At 38.0% G+C, this 20,532-nt stretch overlaps 1 protein-coding gene across 1 annotated transcript in view; it reads right to left on the reverse strand.

The window, feature by feature from the left end:
* Positions 1 to 9,499: 9,499 nt before the first annotated feature.
* DIPK2A (divergent protein kinase domain 2A) overlaps positions 9,500 to 20,532 on the reverse strand; it is a 57,815-nt gene continuing 46,782 nt past the window's right edge. Inside the window, exons 2-3 of the mRNA XM_063442491.1 lie at positions 15,769 to 16,072; positions 9,500 to 10,353 (exon numbers count right to left, since the gene is read on the reverse strand). Of these exons, the coding sequence (XP_063298561.1) occupies positions 10,022 to 10,353; positions 15,769 to 16,072 (636 nt within the window). The 3' untranslated portion in view covers positions 9,500 to 10,021. The remainder of the gene's footprint in view (positions 10,354 to 15,768; positions 16,073 to 20,532) is intronic.

Below are 20,532 nucleotides of genomic sequence, written 5' to 3' on the forward strand. Positions count from 1 at the left end.
GGAGGTGGACCCTCTCGACCAGGCGATTCAGTGCTGTACGTGGCCAGTATCGGTGATGGCTGGTAGAGAAGTCTCATGTCCCCGCCCCTGAGTTAGATGAGTCCCGGTGGGCCACCTCCATTGTATAGTGGAGCAACATACCCACAGCCACCCCCTCTCCCCCCTCCCAAAGGTCCAACATGGGAGTCCCAGCTAATGTCCCCTCGGGGGGAGGGGGGGGGAGGAGCGCTCCACGCCGTAAGTTCTCCAGGAAAACAACATGCATGGTGATAACCTCTGATCGATCGGGGGGGGGGGGGGGGGGGGCCGAAGCCATAGGTAGGATATTGCAAAGTCACCCCACAGCCCACCCAAAATGCAGGCAGTCTCAGATCCCACCCGTTGGTAATCCCAAGCATGGCCTCTTAGGAACATAAGTAAAAAGGGGAAGGTGGAGGAAGGAACGGAGGGGGGAGTCGGGTGAGGGGCAAGCGAAAGCGAGAGCCAGCCCGCCAGAGCTCTTGCTTGCCATGTCTTATGTCGGGGAAACAGTACCTGTGTAACCGGGCAGTCCAGAAGGGGACTTGTTTCTAATGTTGTGCTCGGGCTTCATGATCGTGGTTTGCATGCTCTCGTGGTGAGCGGCCTCTGCGGCGGCGGAGTGCGCGTTGTGGTCCCCGGCCTGCCCCCAGGGGACCCAGGATCCAGTCCGGGATCTGCACAGGAGGGAGATCCAGCGTTTCCAAGAAACCGGGAGCTTCTTCTGGTCCGCGGAGTGGCACCCAGCCATTCCCGTGTCTCGCCAACAATGCGAATGGAAAGCCCCATTTGTATGGTATGTTGTGGGACCTGAGCAATGCGGTGATGGGCCGCAGTGCGCGCCTTGCTTCTAGAGTTGTTGGGGACAGGTCATTAAACAGGGAAATAGGTGTGCCGTGAAAGTCCCATGTAGGTTGCGCCCTGGCAGCTTTCATAATGGCATCCTTCGTGGCAAACGAATGGACGCAGCAAACAATGTCTCTCGGGCCCTCCTCGGCTGAGCGAGGCCTTAGGGCTCTGTGTGCTCTGTCATATCGGATTTCCAGCGGGGCATCTCCAGGTAGGATCATCCTGAAAAGTGCAGTTAGGGTGTCTTCGATGTGTTCCTCACCCTCCGCCTCCGGCATGCCGCGGACTCGGATATTACATCTGCGGCCACGGTTGTCAAGATCTTCCACTGCTCTGCGCATTTGTAAGAGCAGTTCGCCTTGTCGGGATAGGGCCGTGTCGGTTGCCGCTTGTCTGTTTGCATGTGTCTCTCGGGAACGTTCTAGTTCCTGTATCCGGGTCCCTTGTGCGGAGACCTCCGTCCGGAGGCCCGCTATCTCGGCCCGAAGAGCATCCTGGATTGTAGTGGTGTGGACCAGGAGGTCGGCCTTCGTGGCCATGGATGCCATAGATGCCGCAATCGTGCGGATCTCCTCACCGATGCTCTCTAGAGTAGAGGCTGGGGGATCTCCCTGTGGTTGGGGAGCGGTCGCCATCTTGGGGCCTCCGGCCTCACCTCGTGCGTCCGTCGTTGTAACTAGGAATCCGTCCATCGGACCTAGGGATTGGCTATTCTGCGTGCCTCTGGGGGTCCCGGGAGGGTCACCCCGACGATTACGACCCATAAGAGCGAAAGTAAGCTTATAAAAAGGGCTTTAGGCGGACCGGTGGAGCGGAGCTCACAGTTTATGCGTCCATCCTGGTCGACGTCCAAGCCACGCCCCCATTTTAACTTTTTAAACATTTTAACATAGGACCCCTTATTTGATAGCAGCTTCACAAGTCTTGCATCCATTGAACTTGTGAGTTTTTGGACAGTTTCTGCTTGAATTTGTTTGCAAGATGTCAGAATAGCCTCCCAGAGCTGCTGTTGGATGTAAACTGCCTCCTCCCACCCTCATAGATCTTTTGCTTGAGGATGCTCCAAAGGTTATCAATAGAATTAAGGTCAGGGGAGGATGGAGGCCACACCATGACTTTCTCTCCTTTTATCCCCATAGCAGCCATTGATGCAGAGGTATTCTTTGCAGCATGAGACGGAGCATTGTCATGCATGAAGAGGATTTTATTACGGAAAGCATAGCTCTTCCTTCTGTACCAGGGAAGAAAGTGGTCAGTCAGAAACTCCACATACTTTGCAGAGGTCATCTTTACACCTTCGGGGACCCTAAAGGGGCCGACCAGCTCTCTTCCCATGATTCCGGCCCAAAACATGACTCCACCACCGCCTTGCTGGCGTCGCAGCCTTGTTGGAACAGGGTGGCCGTCCACCAATCACCCACTACTCCATCCATCTGGACCATCCAGGGTTGCACGGCACTCATCAGTGAACAGGACTGTTTGAAAATTAGTCTTCATGTATTTTTCTGCCCAATGCAGCAGTTTCTGCTTGTGGTGGCCGAATAGAAGGTTTATGCACAATTGCAAGACTCTGGAGAACTCTACACCTTGATGTCCATGGGACACCAGCAGCTTCAAATATCTGTTTGCTGATATGTAATGGTATTTTAGCAGCTGCTCTCTTGAACTGATGCATGGATCTGGCAGAAGTCTTCCTGAATGTGCCTTTATCTGCACAAACCCGTCTGTGCTCTGAATCAGCCACAAAGCTCTTACTAGTGCAATGATCACGCTTAAGTTTTCGTGAAATATCTAATGTTTTCATACCTCGTCCAAGGCATTGAACTATTTCACGCTTTTCGGCAGAAGAGAGATCCTTTTTCTTCCCCATACGGCATGAAAATGGTGCTCTGCTTAATAATGTGAAACACCCTCCTTTAATAGTATTTCCTTAAATTGGGCTCACCTGCCAATCTAATTATCACAGGTGTCCAGGATTTTCAGTAGTCAAAAGAGCCCTGAGACACAATGCCATCCATGAGTTAAACTGAAAAACAAAATATTTAATCTTTGTGACACAAATAGAATTTGCATAATAATTTGGAACAGGGTGTATGAGATAGACGCATTACATGCAAAGCAAGATAGTTCAAGCCGTGATTTGTCATAAGTGCGATGATTGTGGTTTTGGGGTTTACATGAGCTGTAATCTCAGTAAATTAGAATATAACATGCAATCAATAAAACAAGGAGTGTACATAGAACAATATCGGACCTCTGAAAACTATAAGCATGCATATGGACTCAGTACTTGGTTTGATCCCCTTTTGCAGCAATTACTGCCTCAATGCGGCGTGGCATGGAAGCCATCAGCCTGTGGCACTACTGAGGTGTTATGGAAGACCAGAATGCTTCAATAGCAGTCTTCAGCACTTCTGCATTGTCCGTTCTCATGTCTCATCTTTCTCTTGGCAATGCCCCATAGATTCTCTATGGGGTTCAGGTCAGGCGAGCTTGACAAATCACGGCTTGAACTATCTTGCTTTGCGTCCAGCTCATATATTTATTTCCCCTTTTACGTTGCATTACTGAAATAAACTATTGCACGATATACTAATTTTTCAAATATCACCTGTATATCAGTACAGCAGGTCTCAATTTTTACGCTAATCCACCCAATACCACCAGGGAGCAGTGCGCACAAGTATATTACATATGTATATGTGTGTGTTTCAGGAAGTTCTCCCGAAAGCTTGTCATTTAAAAAATTGTGTTAGTCCAATAAAAGGTATTACAGGTGGTCCTCATTTTGCGACGGCTCACTTGTATGACCAGCTCTCTCACGAGTTGGTAAGTGCGAGCGGTCGTGGGAATTAGAGGGATTCCCTGCTCTGCTGTGTTCTGCTATGTTTGGTGATATTTCCCGGAACATCATGCTGATAAGTTGCATTAACAATGAAACCGCTGTCCATTAGTGGTTCACTGACTTTGCTCCTCTTCCACAGTTGTGTTTCAAAGCTGTTGTATACAGCAGACACATACTCCAAGGAATCCATGTATCCATGTTGAGCTCATTTGCATATGCCTACCCAGAATTCCTTGCAGTAGTGAGCACACTGTTAAAGTGAGATTGATGTGGGAAAAGCAAGTCTAATGGCTTGACTGGTGTGTGTATTTGTGTTTAGCAATGTAATAAATATATTTATATGTGATTTTTATGAGATTTGTTGGATTGCATCAAATATTATATTTTATATCAGCAGTAACTGTTAGTCAAGCACTCTAATTTCGATTTTTCAATTTATACATTGATTTATTCATAGGGTGGTCTCAAAATTTCTTGTTAAATCAGCTTTCATGGTTCCTATTTCTTTTGACTGCGAGGCACCAAGTGTACACCATTCTAAAGCATTGTGAATACAAGTCTATGTCAAAAGAGATTTCCTTTTTAAGATTCAACAAAACAACAGTATGGGTATTAATCAATGGCCACATGACATGGTGAGGAATTGAACAAGAACACTAAAATTAATGATTTATTAAATTAATTTTACTGCTTAAAAGTAAAATTCTTCCAATAAAGTCTAATTATTAAATGTTCTTGTAATCGTATCCTTGTAAAAGACAAAACAAATGTCTGACACCTAATGTTTCAGCTTCAATCAGATGTCCACTTGGTTAGAAGTTTGTATTTTCTTGTGCTCTGTAACTTTAATCACAATCAATCACACACCCCTCCTGCAGGCTCTAGAAGGCTATTAACAGAGCAGGAGTTACAACATTCTAGATTAAACAGACTGTACTAAAGGAATCTAAAATATCTAGGTTCCTTTTCAGGATGTGTTTAGGAAGGCTGTGTAAGTCACATGCAAGGAGATGTAACTGGGAACTGGGACTGGACTGTATAAACAAAGTAATTTAACTCCTCAATAACAGAATTGTGAAGCGAGACTGCAGGGACATGATCTAAACACCAAAACTGCTTAAATTGTTTTGGTGCCCATAGTAACCCTGGAACCGCACTTTCACATATGCAAAAGACAGCGCTTATAACAATGATTGAAAGGGGAACCAAGATACAAAGGTCTAGTTTCTGGATAAGTCGTTTTTTCCCCTCCCTTTTGTTTGTTTTTTTAATACGTTCAATACACATCTGTTGGGAAGGTAATTATTGCAGTTTATTAAAATTACCTTTGCAGGTTTACAAGACCTGGGACACTGCACCTACACCACTTCAATGAGCTGAAGTGGTCGGGTTGTCTCCAAAGCTCCAGGTTTCTCTTTTTTTCTATTGCATTTTATCTCCTCCAGCTCTGCTTCACTTCCACCTTATTTGATTTGCTGTCCTAACGTGTTTTATACCCCACCTCCTATAGACTGTAAGCTCGTTTGAGCAGGGTCCTCTACAACCTATCATTCCTGTAAGTTTTCTTGTAATTGTCCTATTTATAGTTAAATCCCCCTCTCATAATATTGTACAGCGCTACAGAATCTGTTGGCGCTATATAAATAATATCGGAGAGCAATAAACATTGAAAAGTTAAAGTTTCCCGTTAAAACTGGTGAAAAAATGATATGCAAAATGTAAGAGGATGTACAAAGAGTTCAGTTTGTGTTGACTTGCTAAATTAGTTCATCCAGTAATTTTGACAAAACCAGACCAGACACTTGTCCAGATGTTTACAGCCTCTCTCATGGGACGCTGAGAGAGATATTGAGCAGTAAATTAGAATACAACTGTAATCCTGCACAAAAATTATTAAAAATCTACAGATAGGGATGATGGGATAGAGCAATTCAGTCAATGAAATACTAAGTTAATGTTCTACAAAAACAATGTTATGTTTTGGGACCTGGAGTGTTGGTTATCAACCTGATATGAACACCATCGTCTGTGTGTTTTGCAAATTACAAATTCCCTTTTAACTTACCTGCCTTCAAAATAGTCATTTCTCTCAGAGGGAAGCGATAATCTAGTAAAAAGTATTAAAACAAAATACACAAGTCTCAAAAGTATTCTTTATTAATCAATTGCATTAGATGCTGTGGAAACAGCTTTTTATATAAAGGCACAGGAAGACATTTGTGATGAAATATTGAAATTAAACAGTAGATTTACAATACAAAAAGACAATGTTAATGCACATACAAACCCTCAATTTGGTCATTCAAAAATATTCCACAGAAAATCTTTAAAATTTATGTGCAACTACTAAAAAATATGAATAGTCTTTTACCTTGTACAATAAAACGATAAATAACCTGGCGCAAACTGAACAAAAAGATTTATTGCTTCTCACATAAACTCCTCTCTCCCTGTAGGTTTATATTAATGTTCCAAATTGCTGGCAGGGTTGTTTTTATTACAATATTTCAATGTACTGCATGGGGTGCATGCACATGGAATCTAGCAGGAGTGTATCTGGCAATAACAAACCAGCCCTGAGTAAAGTAATCAGAGCTGGCAGTGTTTTCTCTTCTGTGGTTTAGCAACCACACAAAATGTTCAACCTGTTCATCAGAAATGGCGCACATTTAATTTTCAATCAACTTCTGTGATAAAACAAGACCTTTCAAGCATGATCGTATAGTAGACTGAGGCTAGCGGTGCATGGTGAATGACGAACGGTGTTTGTGTGTAAAAAGAGAAAACAAAATATAAAAAAAAAAAATTAACACAGCTGTGGTATTTGTACCTTCCAAAAGATTAATTGCCACAAAAACTGTGTCATGCAATAAGAAGCTATATGTTGCTATAGCAACTAATTGACCAAGCGCGTTCAAGGCTAATTAAATCAGTTATATTATTAACCCCATTTTAGAGCTCAGAAATTTGAAGATTTTGGCAAAGGTAGAGGCTCAATGAATAGAAAAAGCATCTAAAAAGTAAACATGAGAAAAATCTGGAATATACATGATTGTAGGTGTTCATGCCCACTTGAAAGGCTAGTGTGTAGGTAGAGGTATCACATACAAACAGTGAAACAATGACTAGGTTTAAGAATAGCAGTTACACCAGCTGCTAAAAACAAAATCTGCTTTCTGAATCAAAGTACATAAATGGAATGCTTTATGAAAAATAGGTACAGACCGTACAAAGGTTTGTGTGTTTAACCCCTTAAGGACACATGACATGTGTGTCATGTCATGATTCCCTTTTATTCCAGAAGTTTGGTCCTTAAGGGGTTAAAGAGACATCAAAAATTAAGTGATTATGGTGCCTGGAGTCCCCTGGTGCCATCTCATTGACCACTGTTGAAGCATATAAACCAGGCACCTGTCTGCCGTTTCCTAACCCATACAGCGATAGGCAGGAGTTAAAGGCCAAAACCTTTGTAGGCATACTTTGTTCTTCGTAGAGACAACTTCCATGAAGTTACAGGTTTAATCAATAAATCTGTGATGCTCAGCCAGATGCACTGTTTTCTATTCTACTGACTGATCAGCATTATAGGTTGACTTAAGAAACACAGTCTTTTATTAATAATTAATTTAAGTTGCATCCCTAGCTGCATACCAAACAAAACTAATTTTAATGAAGTTACCAAGTTGTATGTGATACTCCCTATTTTGTGCGTTTTAAAGAGTGCATGTGCTGGCCTGCACAATATTCAGTTCAGTGAAGGATAGTGGATTACTATGAAGTTCACCGCAGAGATTTATAATTTATGTAAGCATGATTTTAAAAAGAAGTCCTTCATTCATAAACAGGAATGCATAGAAATAGAGTGTGTGGGCCTTGTAACAAATTCAAGAGTGTAATTATGCATAGAATGTTTAGCGCAACGGATCTCTAGCATTTGTGTGCAGCTGACAGTACACATGTAAAATGGCAAGGGGAATGGGAATATAATCTTGCTTTTCTAGAAGACTACCAGAGTTATCTGGGTAAAGGATGTGGGAAAGCAAGGTTTTCTTAAGCCTTTATTCTTTAACATAACTTAAAGGTCCAGATAACTTGGCAAAAGATCACTGACACTTTTAGAAAGAACATGGGCTCCTTGAAACCTTGGACTTATAATTACCGGTATATTATAGAATTCATATGTATATAATATATTATACCCAATATAGTATATGGTGCATTGAGTAGTAAGAACATAGAAAGGAAATAATTTAAATGAAAGCATCCCTTTGGAGACCAGACAAGGGCCATCAGAAAAGACTTTTGACCAACCTTAGTGCTGCATTTTTTTTGTAGCCACGTGGGTGCTGTGCCAAATATTGCTTGTACAGGCTATCCGGGGACAGTACGTATGTATGTAGTATAATAATATTAAAACAAATAAATAATTGCTAAACCAAACAAAAACTGTAAAATTTAGGACACATTGAGAAACCACCAGATTATCATAAGTTTTTTTCTTTAAACTGAATGGGTGTGGAGAATTATTGTCATCAGGTAAACCTCAAACATGCCAGTGATACTATATCATGCAGTATTATTTCTGCAGTAGGGATACCAAAAAAAAACACACGTCTACCCAGAATTACACTATTGTTCCACTCCATTATTTAGATCCAACATCTCTATGTTACTCCATATTGATTCAATGAACACATATGAAAATATATTCTCCATATCAGAACAGAGGCTTAGAACACTTTAAAATTATGTTCCGTTACATTTTAAATGCTTTAGAAAACATTAAACACAATGAAACACTGAAATACTGAATACTCAGACATGTTGCAGGTTTATAAAAAAAGGACTGATTTGCAGTAAACGTGTCAAAATTTAGGATTCAAAGAATTTATATAGCAAAACAGGCTTCGATGTGGTGTTTGCAAATGTGTCCTGTCCAAGCAGTTATCAAACCTCTAGTTGCCGGCTCTTTAAAGAAACATCCACACATATCTGCACCTTATTTGCAACCATCTCAGTAAAGCACCAAAAATTTGCAGTGTAACAGCTTTTAACCCCTTAAGGACACATGACATGTGTGACATGTCATGATTCCCTTTTATTCCAGAAGTTTGGTCCTTAAGGGGTTAAACCAATAGCAGTTTAATATATTGAAGCAAATCTTTTTAATTTCTGTTTTTAAGATCAGAATTTACTTAAATGATTCTTTTCACAAAAGTCACGCATTATAGGGGCATAACTGCGATTAAACTAATAGAAAACAGTAGGGGCAACTAGAGACTGACACTACTCCGTATCCCACCTATTCATAAATGTACATTTATAGTCATTGCTAATCTTGAGTATTATGTGATGCAATTTGTTTTATTATTCTTTGGTGTGTGCTTTACCACCGTTTATCACACAAACAAAATTTTTTTTAATAAAATATCTCTCTGCCCCGTTGCATTAACTGAACAGGTACAGGCTTAAACAGTATTTCACAGAATACTTACACAAAATCAAGCAGAACAATGACCTATAAACGATTGGACCAAACCAAATCGAGTCTGGATGAAATCAAACAAAAGGCATTATATGTTTAATGTGAAACTAGGGTAATAAAAATTATTTACATGAATTTAAAAATATATAATTTTTTTTTTTAAATGACAAATTCTTGCTCTTATAAGCCTGGGAGTACCAACTGCTTGGCATACAAAGGGTTAAACATTCAGCATCTCATTCCACCAAAGTGGCTAATTTAAGAAGCAAAACAATGAGACGAAGGTTTAAAAAAAAAAAAAAAAAAACAACAAAAAAAATAACACAAAGATCCTGAAATTTATATATGTATATCAACATACAAATATGATATGACTTAAGAAAAAAAGCCTATAAAACAGGCCAGCAGTCTCAACTTGAACTTTTCAAGTAAAGGCATCAGCTTCACAAAAATTGTGATACTAATGTAATGTCATGTCAACTACTGTTTGACACATGAATAATCTATTATGCTATCAAAGTCTATTATCCCCAGTCACCTGGGGATGCTCATCAGATGTACCTCTCAGGTAATCAACGAGCAAAAAAGTCAATAGTAGCTTCAGTTTTAATTAGATAAGAACACGTACCTGGCATGATTGCAGAGGATTGCATACCATCCTCTGTGCCATACAAGCTCCATTTCATGGCATCAGCAAAGCATCTATTTATAACTTCTGTACATACAGCAGTGATAGAAAATAATATCTTGTACGTGCTTTAACTAATTAAACTTTCATTTATCAGACTAAGAAAAGTAAAAACAAATAGGAGGAACCACATGGACTACCTCACATTATTACTCAATTGTGCAAGGTATTCTCGTAATTCTTTTGCAGCTTTGAATCTGCCATATCTTTTCTTTGGGTTAGCACATTCGTCCAGCAATGCCTCAAGACGGCCATCTTTGGCAATCTCTGCAGGAGGATCATGAAGAAGACCACCAGAAGTGCCACGCCAGGTGGCATGTCTAGACAGGAGATTCTGACAGATCGCATAATAATTGTGGTCCACTGTGGTTCGGGTACAAAGAGTTTCCTTTGAGAAAGACAGACATGCTTCTTTGTCACAGTCATCAAACTTGCTCTCATACCATACATCCCAGTTTTCTGGTTTATCTGGATAACAAAACAAAAACATTGCATGGGTTAGATTTGGGTTTTTCTTTATAAACAAACATGTTTAAACGTCTCTTTACCCTTGTAGTTTTTATTAGACAGTTTCACCATTACATCTGCAGTATAAGGCATTAAATGTCTTACACAAATATTTTTAATGTTTGTTCATTAGATGCGAAGTCTAAAAACAATGTAGCTTATGGTAATAAAATTGTACATGCATTTACAGATTTTGGACATTGCGATCAGGGTACTAAGGATGCCCAGGTTGCTTTAACTTTAACCCCTTAAGACCGCAGGACGTACTATGCCGTCCTTATTTAGATGGCTCTAAAATCCGCAGGGCGGCATAGAACGTCCTGCGGTCTTATGTACTTACCCGGACGCCGGCGATCCCACGCCGGCGATCGCGGTATGGGGGGACTTACCTGGGAGCCCAGGGATTCCCCCTCCATCCTCTTCGGCCCCCCAGGGCCATGTGATCGCGAGGTCCTTGCGAGGACCCCGCGATCACATGGACGGCATAGCCGTCCATGTCAATGCCAGCAGGGGGAGTGCCTGTAATGACAGGTACTCCCCCTGCTGTCTGAAATTCAAATAAAATCCGTTAAAACAGTGTAAAAATAAGATTATACTTAGATCATATATATATATTTATTATATATATGATCTAAGTATATATATATACACATAAATATACATACACTGTCTACATGTATTTTAATATTAATATATACATAATTATATATATATATATATATATATATATATATATATATATATATATATATATTAATATCAAAATACACGTACAATGATATTGATTAAATATATATAATTTTTATTATATATATATTTATATATAATAAAAAATAAATAAATATATAAATACGTTAAAACATTTTTTAAAAAAATAATACAAAATAGATAAAAAATATATAAACATGCGAAATTTCGTTCTAACTGTATTTTAAAATTATATATATATTGATATCAAAATACATGTAGAACGAAATAATATATCTATCTATATACATAAGTATATACGTATATATCACTATATATATACCTATATATAAATAAAAATAAAAAAAATTATATACATATATATGCACACCTATATATATATATATATATATATATATATATATATATATATATATATATATATATATATAATAATTCTACGCATATATTTATGTAATAATTTTACATAATTAAGTCATTTTATTAATTACAATTAGCGGGACCTGCCTGACAACCCATGCTGAAACTATAGGGAATTTAATTTGCTAGCACTATATTTAACCCTATAACTTTCCAAGACACCATAAAACCTGTACATGGGGGGTACTGTTTTACTCGGAAGACTTCGCTGAACACAAATATTAGTGTTTCAAAACAGTAAAATATTACAACGACGATATCGTCAGTGACTGACATTTTTTGCATTTTTCACACACAAATGGCACTTACACTGACGATATAATTGTTGTGATACGTTTTACTGTTTTGAAACAGTAATATTTGTGTTCAGCGAAGTCTCCTGAGTATAACAGTACCCCTCATGTACAGGTTTTATGGTGTTTTCAAAAGTTACAGAGTCAAATATAAGGTTTGCGTTTCAGTTTTTTCACATTAAAATTCGCCAGGTTGCCTTTGAGACCGTATGGTAGCCCAGGAATGAAAATTATCTCCATGATGGCATACCATTTGCAATAGTAGACAACCCAGGGTATTGCAAATAGGGTATGTTTTTTTTTTTTAGTAGCCACTTAGTCACAAACACTGGCCAAAATTTGCGTTCAAATTAGTTTTTTGCATTTTCAAATATTAACACTAACTTTGGCCAGTGTTTGTGACCAAGTGGCTACTAAAAAAGACTGGACATACCATTTGCAAAAGTAGACAACCCAAGGTATTGCAAATGGAGTATGCCATCATGGGGGTAATTCTTATTTCTGGGCTACCATATGGTCTCAAAGGCAACGTAACCAATCTGGCGAATTTCAATGTGAAAAAACTGAAATATGTAACACGCTATATTTGACCCTGTAACTTCCCAAAACACCATAAAACCTGTACATAGGGGGTACTGTTTTACACGTGAGACATCGCTGAATACAAATATGTGTATTTTATTGCAGTAAAAGCAAACCGTATTATGACATTCACAGTTAGAATGTCACGTAGAACTAAAAAAATTTTTAAAAAAATCTTATTTTCTCTCATTTTTGTAATATTTTTTTCATATTAAATTATGTTCCATACCTAAATATTTGATGTTAAACGAAAGCCCTGTTTCCCCTGAATAAAATGATATATAATAAGTTGGGGGCATTTAATATGAAAGAGGTGAATTACGGTTGGACAGACATGTAGCGCAAATGCCAGGTTTTGTTTACGGTTTTTTTGGATCACAACTTGTACATTTGGCTGCGGTCTTAAGGGGTTAATCACAGCGTATGGTTAGGAAAAGGAGGCCGCAAGCCCGGATAACTTTTGGTTTATTATGTGGTACAGTACTGGGAAATATGGTTTTATTTTACCGTCCTTTGTAAAGGCAGCTTACTGTACTACCTGCTTCTTTTATGTAGTTTATGAGTTGGTTCTAGAATGGTTTGGAAACGCTTTTGCTGATCTATCCTTAAGTCAATAATAACCAGGATCAACTTCTTGATTAGCTCCATATGATATTTATTCCAAATGGTGCATATATTTGTAGCTTTTTTTTTCATATTATAGGAAATACAATTTTCTGAAATGCTGCAAACTAATGGTTGTGAATTTGGCAATGGTAAGTTACCAAAGTTTGTTTTTGAGAATGAGAAAAGATCCTTCTTGATAAAGTAAAATTCTGGCAAAAACAAGAGGACCAATTATTGGCATTTATATAGCGCCAACTTATTCCACATCGCTTTACAATATTATAAATTTGGAAACTTAACAATATACAAGACAATTAGAATATGTTACAGGAACAATAGGTTGATGAGGACACTTCTTAAACAAGCTTACAATCTAGTAGCCAAAATGAGTACTCCAATACATGGTATATATCTGCCCACAGGAGATATTTTCAATCAATTTGGATGTTGGAGAGCTAAAATATATATCCCACAGTATTAATCTCACGTTTTGGAACATATACATTTTAGCTCTATCACGGATAAAACTGAAGTTTTAAGGGAGAATGCCACAGATCTGAAAATCGCATCATAGCATAAAAAAAAAATGAAAATCACCTGTAACTTGAGTTAACCTTTTAATCATATGCTCCGTTACCTTTTAAATGTATATTAAAGATTTAACAAGTTGCCCCACAATCGCAGCCATGACACACGCTCCAAATATTGTTTAATTTCTCTTCTAGTATGCTCTCTCTATGCCAATAAAAAGAAACACTATAAAGGGAAGCATAACAGAACAAAATGACAATTAGCTAAATACTGGGCTGAGATGATGCCCTACTGGCTGTTGGAGTATAATATAAAATGTTAAAAGCTGTAATCCTAAAACTATAGTGTCCCTCTGCACATTAGGAGTCCACACAGGAAAGCATTGGGGCACTCTAGGTAGTTTTAACGCTGCAATGTAAACATCACAGTTTCTCTAAAACTGCAGTGTTTTACATTGCGGGGTTAAAGGGACTGGGAAACTGCACCCAGACCACTTTAATAAGAAGAGATGGGTGTCTATAGTGTCCCTTTAACAAGCACATAACAGCAATACCAACAAACAATATACAACAGGATGCAACAACAAATGCCCAAGTTTGTAAGGTCTCAATGCTAAAGGACAGAGATCCAATTAGTGCTGTTGAAACAAGCACTGGTACCTCCACAGAAGCAAGTCACAAGAACTTCTCTCGAAATGGTTTGCTATATTTAACAAACATGGATTTCTAGATTTTAATTTTCCCCCTGTTCTTTACATATTTTATTCAGCATCTTTCATCTGAGCTTTCTGCCAATCATTGTTACAAGCGCTGTTCTTTGCACTTGGCAGTCAACATAGAGAGGAGAAGTTATACTTTGATGTTTCTATTTTTCATCTTCAGATGTCCTGGCATTGTCGGAACTGGATTCTGAGGTCATTTGACAATTCTTTAATGCGAATTTAAAAAAAAAAAAAAAAAAAAAAAAAAAAAAGCACATCATGAAAGAAAGGTGTACTCAAGTTATAAGTGTTTTCAATGTATTATTCAATGGAATAAATTCTAGGTAAGTGACAATTCCTCTTTAAAAATTACGTTTAACGGTTTTAATGATGTCACATGTTGCATAACAAGCACTGCTCACAAAATAAAATTAATTTTACTTGGGTACAGCGAGGTATATTTATTAAATTATTTTGCTCTAAAGTGGCCCAAAGTACTGACTAAAAGATCAATCCCGCTGGAAATCAATGGAACCAGTAGGCACATTCCATTGTGACGCTTGCTTTTTCACATTTTTACACCACTTATTAGAACAAGAGACTTTGATAAATCCCCAGTTGTATGCATATGTGGCATAACTGCATACATTTTAAAATGTATACTATGTGCATCTGTAAACAGAATTACAGTTGCAAATGTATAATTCAATGCAAAATAGAAAATCTGGAGCAGATGTGTATTTCAAAAATGTATCAGTAGTTGGTTTACAGCAATGCTAGTTTTATAAACAATTTCCTATAGCTTAATGTAGAATTTTTATTTGCCCCCTTCCCAAGTCTTTACAGTGTTGTGCCAACAAAAACCAAGAACATAAGATAGTGTATCATTCACATATGGGATTTTGATTGAAATGATTAATTCACACAACGTCACCAATCACATCTGCCTCACAAAAGGAACAGATGCTGAACTTGCAGGACAAGATTAATATGGCCACTATTTAGGAGCAAGCCGACATTAGCGATATATCTGCTTAGGCTTTCGGATCTACAATGAAAGCTTTGCGGATTATACGGACACAACACATTTTCTTAGTCTTGAAGCAATCTCAGTGGTTTAGTTTATTAGTTTTGATAAAGGGAACATCTAGTCCCAAAATTAACACTTGTTTGGAGACTAAAAGCAAAAAAAAAAAAAAAAAAAAAAAGGTTTACATTGCAGGATTAAAACTTAAGTACCACAGCACCCAGACCACGCAATTGAGAAGAAATGAATCTACTTTACGAAATGATAAATATTAATGCTGTGCTTTATTTTTCTTTAAAAGCATATTCTTTGTCTAGATATAATCTATAAAGAAAAATCATGTAAAACAAAGCACATTTACACCATTCCACGCATATGCAAACACACATACAGAGTTCAACAGAAAACTATAACCCTGACACGTTAAGATGACTGATACGATTTCTACCAAATGTGGTATGCAATTTAGAACATTTTACGTGAAAAAAAAAAAAAAATTAAATACTTACTTTGCTTTATCAGCTTTTTATCTGTCACCAACACGTTCTCAGCGTCTACAATAATAACTTTCCCATCCCGTGGCCCAACAGCAAAGTTATCAAAGCTGACATCCAAGAGGTAAAGTGCAAATTCAAAGTCATTGTTTGTAAGTTGTTCTGCAATTTCCATTAGCTGCCATGCAAGGTCCACTCGCTTCTCCCAAGGAGCATTGAAAAAACTCCACAGTTCTTCTCCAACATAGTTTACAGCCACCATTCTGCCACAAGCTCCTAGATACTTCGCAAAAGGCCAGCCTTCATCTGATGGGAAACTCTGCAAGAAGAAAATAAGAACAGATTATTGGAAAGCTCCTTACCTCTCATATCCCGCAATTTTTTATTTTTTTTTGTATTTTATGGATTTCACTTTGCATTCCTACAGTTTATATATTCATATGACTACACTGAAATACAGACACTTATCTAAAAACCTCTATGCAGTGTGAGTTGTAATAACATTAGATGGTGAACATGGCATTTCAGAAACCAGTATGGAAAAATACAAAATTTCAGTATCAACAGAAACACTTGCGTCATTACTACAGTGCACATCTATGTTTATATAACCTCTCTGGAGCATTATTGTGTGTAAACAATCTACAACTAGAATAATCACTAGTTACGCCAACCTAAATGGGCATAGGATGAGCATAAGTTTAAAATCTTTTTCAATACCCTCCACCTACATATGGGCCAATAAGAAACCCTGATTATCCTTTTCACTTCTTTAACGGCCAAAAGATGGGGGTGAGTGGGGGGGTTGCTGGGCCTCCCGGATGTGGAATTATACCACCAAGCAACTGCTCACTAGAGTCTACAAATAGTGCAACCCACACTCAGATAAGCAATGGGTGAAACTGGAAGCCGCCTATTTCAGAACCCCAATCTACACAATCCCCCTATCCCTCACCTCTGTATCTAATCACTCACAACCCCTTGTTCCCTACTGGAGCAGATGGGAAAATATATAAGCAATATCATAACTCACAATACTTGTCAGTGGAGGCAGTAATTGAAGGGAATGAAATCAAACCTTTACACAAATTGTTACCGGAGACTGATATCACAGCAATGCAAATGTTTTCATACATTCAAATGGTACACTTTTTAAAGAAAGGACACTTGGCTCAGAGGTCACTCCGAGAACTAACACCCTCTGAAAAGTATTGCAAGGGGCACATATTTAAAAAGAAGCTTATCTCGGTCATGTACACTCTCCTCTCCATACAGCCCTAACACCCTCAGGCCTTCACGTCTGCATGGGAATCAGAGCTCAATATCACCACACCACCTGATCGGTGGCGCAAAATCTTTAGAAATAGTCACAAAAACAGAAACAGAGACCCAAGAAAGTAACTATAAAAGAATAGTTAGATGGTATTATACACCAGCGAGACTAAAAGCCATATTCCCCCAATCCTCTGATCAATGTTGGAGATGCCATCACACATCTGGTGGTCCTGCCCAGAAATACAAACCTACAGGAGGCGCATTTCTAGCCTCATACAGACTATACTGGGGTAAAAACTGACCCCAAACCCAGATTCTTTCATCTTCCTTATCCCACCACCAAACTTTCCAAACGAAAAAACTCAACTACTCCTACATTTGATAACAGCGGCAAACCAATTGATACTGGAAAAAAAAAAAAAAATCAAACCCGCCATAAGAGATTGGATCCAAAGAGTGGAAACCACTAGGAAAATGGAGGAAATTTGCTACTCCCTCTCAGACAGATACCACTCTTACACATCTATCTGGTCCTGGCGGTGCACGTAACTTCAGCATTCCCCATGACGGGGGATCCCACACGCACCCTTGGGCAAGCTAACCGAAGGGGAAAACTTCCAACATACACTCCATACCATTCTACCAGGGTTATCTTTGTTTTTGTATTTACTTAAACACATCTTGATTCACAAACCATACAGAATTATCAACAAATTCTTGTTTTCTATGTATTTGACGCATACAGATAATTGTTACTTCTCAATATTCCATGAATACAAAACAGTGATATCTGTACCATGATTTTATGAAAAAAAATAAAAAGATAAAAAAAAAAATTTAAATCTAGAAATGTTTTCTGCAGTTTTAGGTTGGGTACCCTAGTTTTAGGATAGGTATAAAAAAAAAACCTGAAATTTAAATAAGAGTATTAATTAAATTGCCAACAAACTTGAATTTACATGCATGGCAGCCCATTTACAAACATAATTACGAATATATATTTTCATTTATTGTTGGAATTTTATAAACAAATGTATAATGCAAACCTTACAAAAGGAAACTAATTACTTTTAGACACAGAATAAGAAAAGGCAAACTCTCACGTGAAAAGCTGTACTACAATCATTAAGGATTATGACACATTATGGCTGCAAGAGCTAGTCAAAATAGCCTCAAGTCTACCCCTTCGCATGCAATTAACTGCAGTTTTAAAAAGGTCCAAACCCTCATCCATCCCAGCAACAGGAAGGCTATTTGATTTGCATGCTATATAGTTAGAAAGAACCACCCACCCTGGTTCTTTCTAACTATATAGCATGCACCTCCAGCTGTTTGAACCGCAGCCAATCACCTCCTTATTACTCTCACATGTCATCAGCTGCTGCAGTTATACTATTAATTATCTCTGCCACCACATACAAATCCCTCTGCTACCTCTGGTCTCATCTCCCCATTTTAAGCTTTAGATTGTAAGCTCACAGGCAGGGTCCTCTACCTGTTGTATCGGTATGTTCTTATTGTGTGACTTTTTCTCAGTTGTACAGCGCTGCAGAATTTGTTAGTGCTTTATAAATGCCAGTAATAATAATAGTAATAAATAATCATTAACAGATCTGTGAACTCATCCCAGGAGGGAAATAAGAGAGAAATAAACAAGTCCTCCATGCAAGTCCTAAAGTAAAAATTCCACCGTGGACAAAAATGACAATCCTTTGCGGGAAGTGCGAAGGGATAATATGTCACAGCCTGGGTGTATGGTTAGGGATGCAGAAGTAATATTGCTAGAGTGCAATATGTGCACCCACACCACTTTATGAAGCTGAAGTGGCTTTTGGTACTTAGACTGTGCTTGTAAAGTGAACCGAAGCAAAAGGCGAGTAGGGCTTCGTCAACCACATGGACAAGCTTCTTCCATGGAAGATCTTTCGAATACTGGAAGTGATGCATTTAATTAAAAGCACTTTTATAATCAGCTAAAGTAATTTCTGTGAATTTTTTTTTTTTTTTTTTTTTTTTTTTTTTTATATCTTTTCTATTCATTCAGAGGAAAAAATACTGGAGGCAATAGTAGGTCCCAAAATCAGGACTGTAAAAATGTTGATATGCAAACAAGTCTGGTTTATTTGCAAAATGAGTCCCACAGCAGCTTTGTGAGAATATGTCAGAAACCAGTTAAAATAAATATCTTTCCCTCAGATACCAAAACATTCAACAAAATACCCAGACACCACTTGCTACGGACCCAAATACTACACATTCTATCCCTTTAGTAAAGTCTTATGAACAATTAGTTTGGAGTTTTAAAGCTGTGCTGGTTTGTGATTAAAAGAAGACTCCAGCACCATAACCATGGTAAGTAGTCAATTTTAAAACTAATTTGCTTTCAGCTGATTTTTTTCACACAAGCTTTTAAACAATAAGGCTGGGATAGAATATCCTTCTGTGGATCTTTGCACTCTATTCAATCCAAACTGAGCCAATTCTAAAATGGCTTAGCTCCTTAAAGGAACACTATAGGGTCAGGAACACACACCCATGTATTTCTGACCATATAGTGCCCCCCCCCCCCCTTAAAAGCAATTAAAACTCACCTTATTTCCAGCGCCGCAAGTCTGCTGGTGCTAGCTCGGCCCCCTTGTTGACATAAGAATTGCTGACTTTTAGCCAATCCAATGCTTTCCCATGAAAAGGCAGTGTTTGCATGAAAATGCCTGAAGGCAATGAGTATACTCACCAGAACAACTACATTAAGCTGTCCCTTTAAAGTAAGATGGCCCCAGAGACTCCAGCCCAAAAAAAAAAAAAAAAAAAAAACACTGAGATTAAATTGTTTTGGCGGTGAAGTGTTTCTTTTAGGGCATACAAACATTGCCACTTTTTTTTTATATAAAGTAATCGATCAATTTAAATATAAATATTATAAGAATGTACCCTTTCCCCATAAATAAAAAAATTTGTACAGCTCAGCAGAATATGTTGGCGTCATATAAATAATTGTAATTTATTAAGTCAAACATTCAAAGCCTTTCATTAACATGATTTTCAGTGTATTTTGATGCAATCCGTCCAATAAAAAAAAAAAAAAAAAAAAAAGATTCAAATCCCTTTTGTATTATGGAAAGTAATGTCTCTTTAAAACTCAAATTGTGTGTTAATGTTTACAAAAGCAATAGGCCTCAAATTCAAATTGTTAGCAAGCCGAATATATCCTGCAGCAATAACCAAAATGAAATTTGTTTCTCAAAGTACTACTAGGTAAATTGGCTCTTCTAACAAGCAACACCAGCGTGTTAAAAACTAAAGAACACAAGAAAAAAAAATAGATTAAATAAACCAGGCTAACCGCAGCAGACATAAGTCACCCCATTACTTTCCATTTGTAATAGAGGGGGTCTGCATTTGTTTTACAAACAGGTTTTACTAGTAGCAGCAGCAGCTGCAAATGCTCTTTTGTAAAAGAAAAGTTAGATTCCATATTTGAAATAGGTTTAAAAAAAAGTTATT

The sequence above is a fragment of the Pelobates fuscus genome, chromosome 2 (genome assembly GCF_036172605.1).
Source record: "Pelobates fuscus isolate aPelFus1 chromosome 2, aPelFus1.pri, whole genome shotgun sequence".
In the NCBI taxonomy this organism is placed as follows: Eukaryota; Metazoa; Chordata; class Amphibia; order Anura; family Pelobatidae; genus Pelobates; species Pelobates fuscus.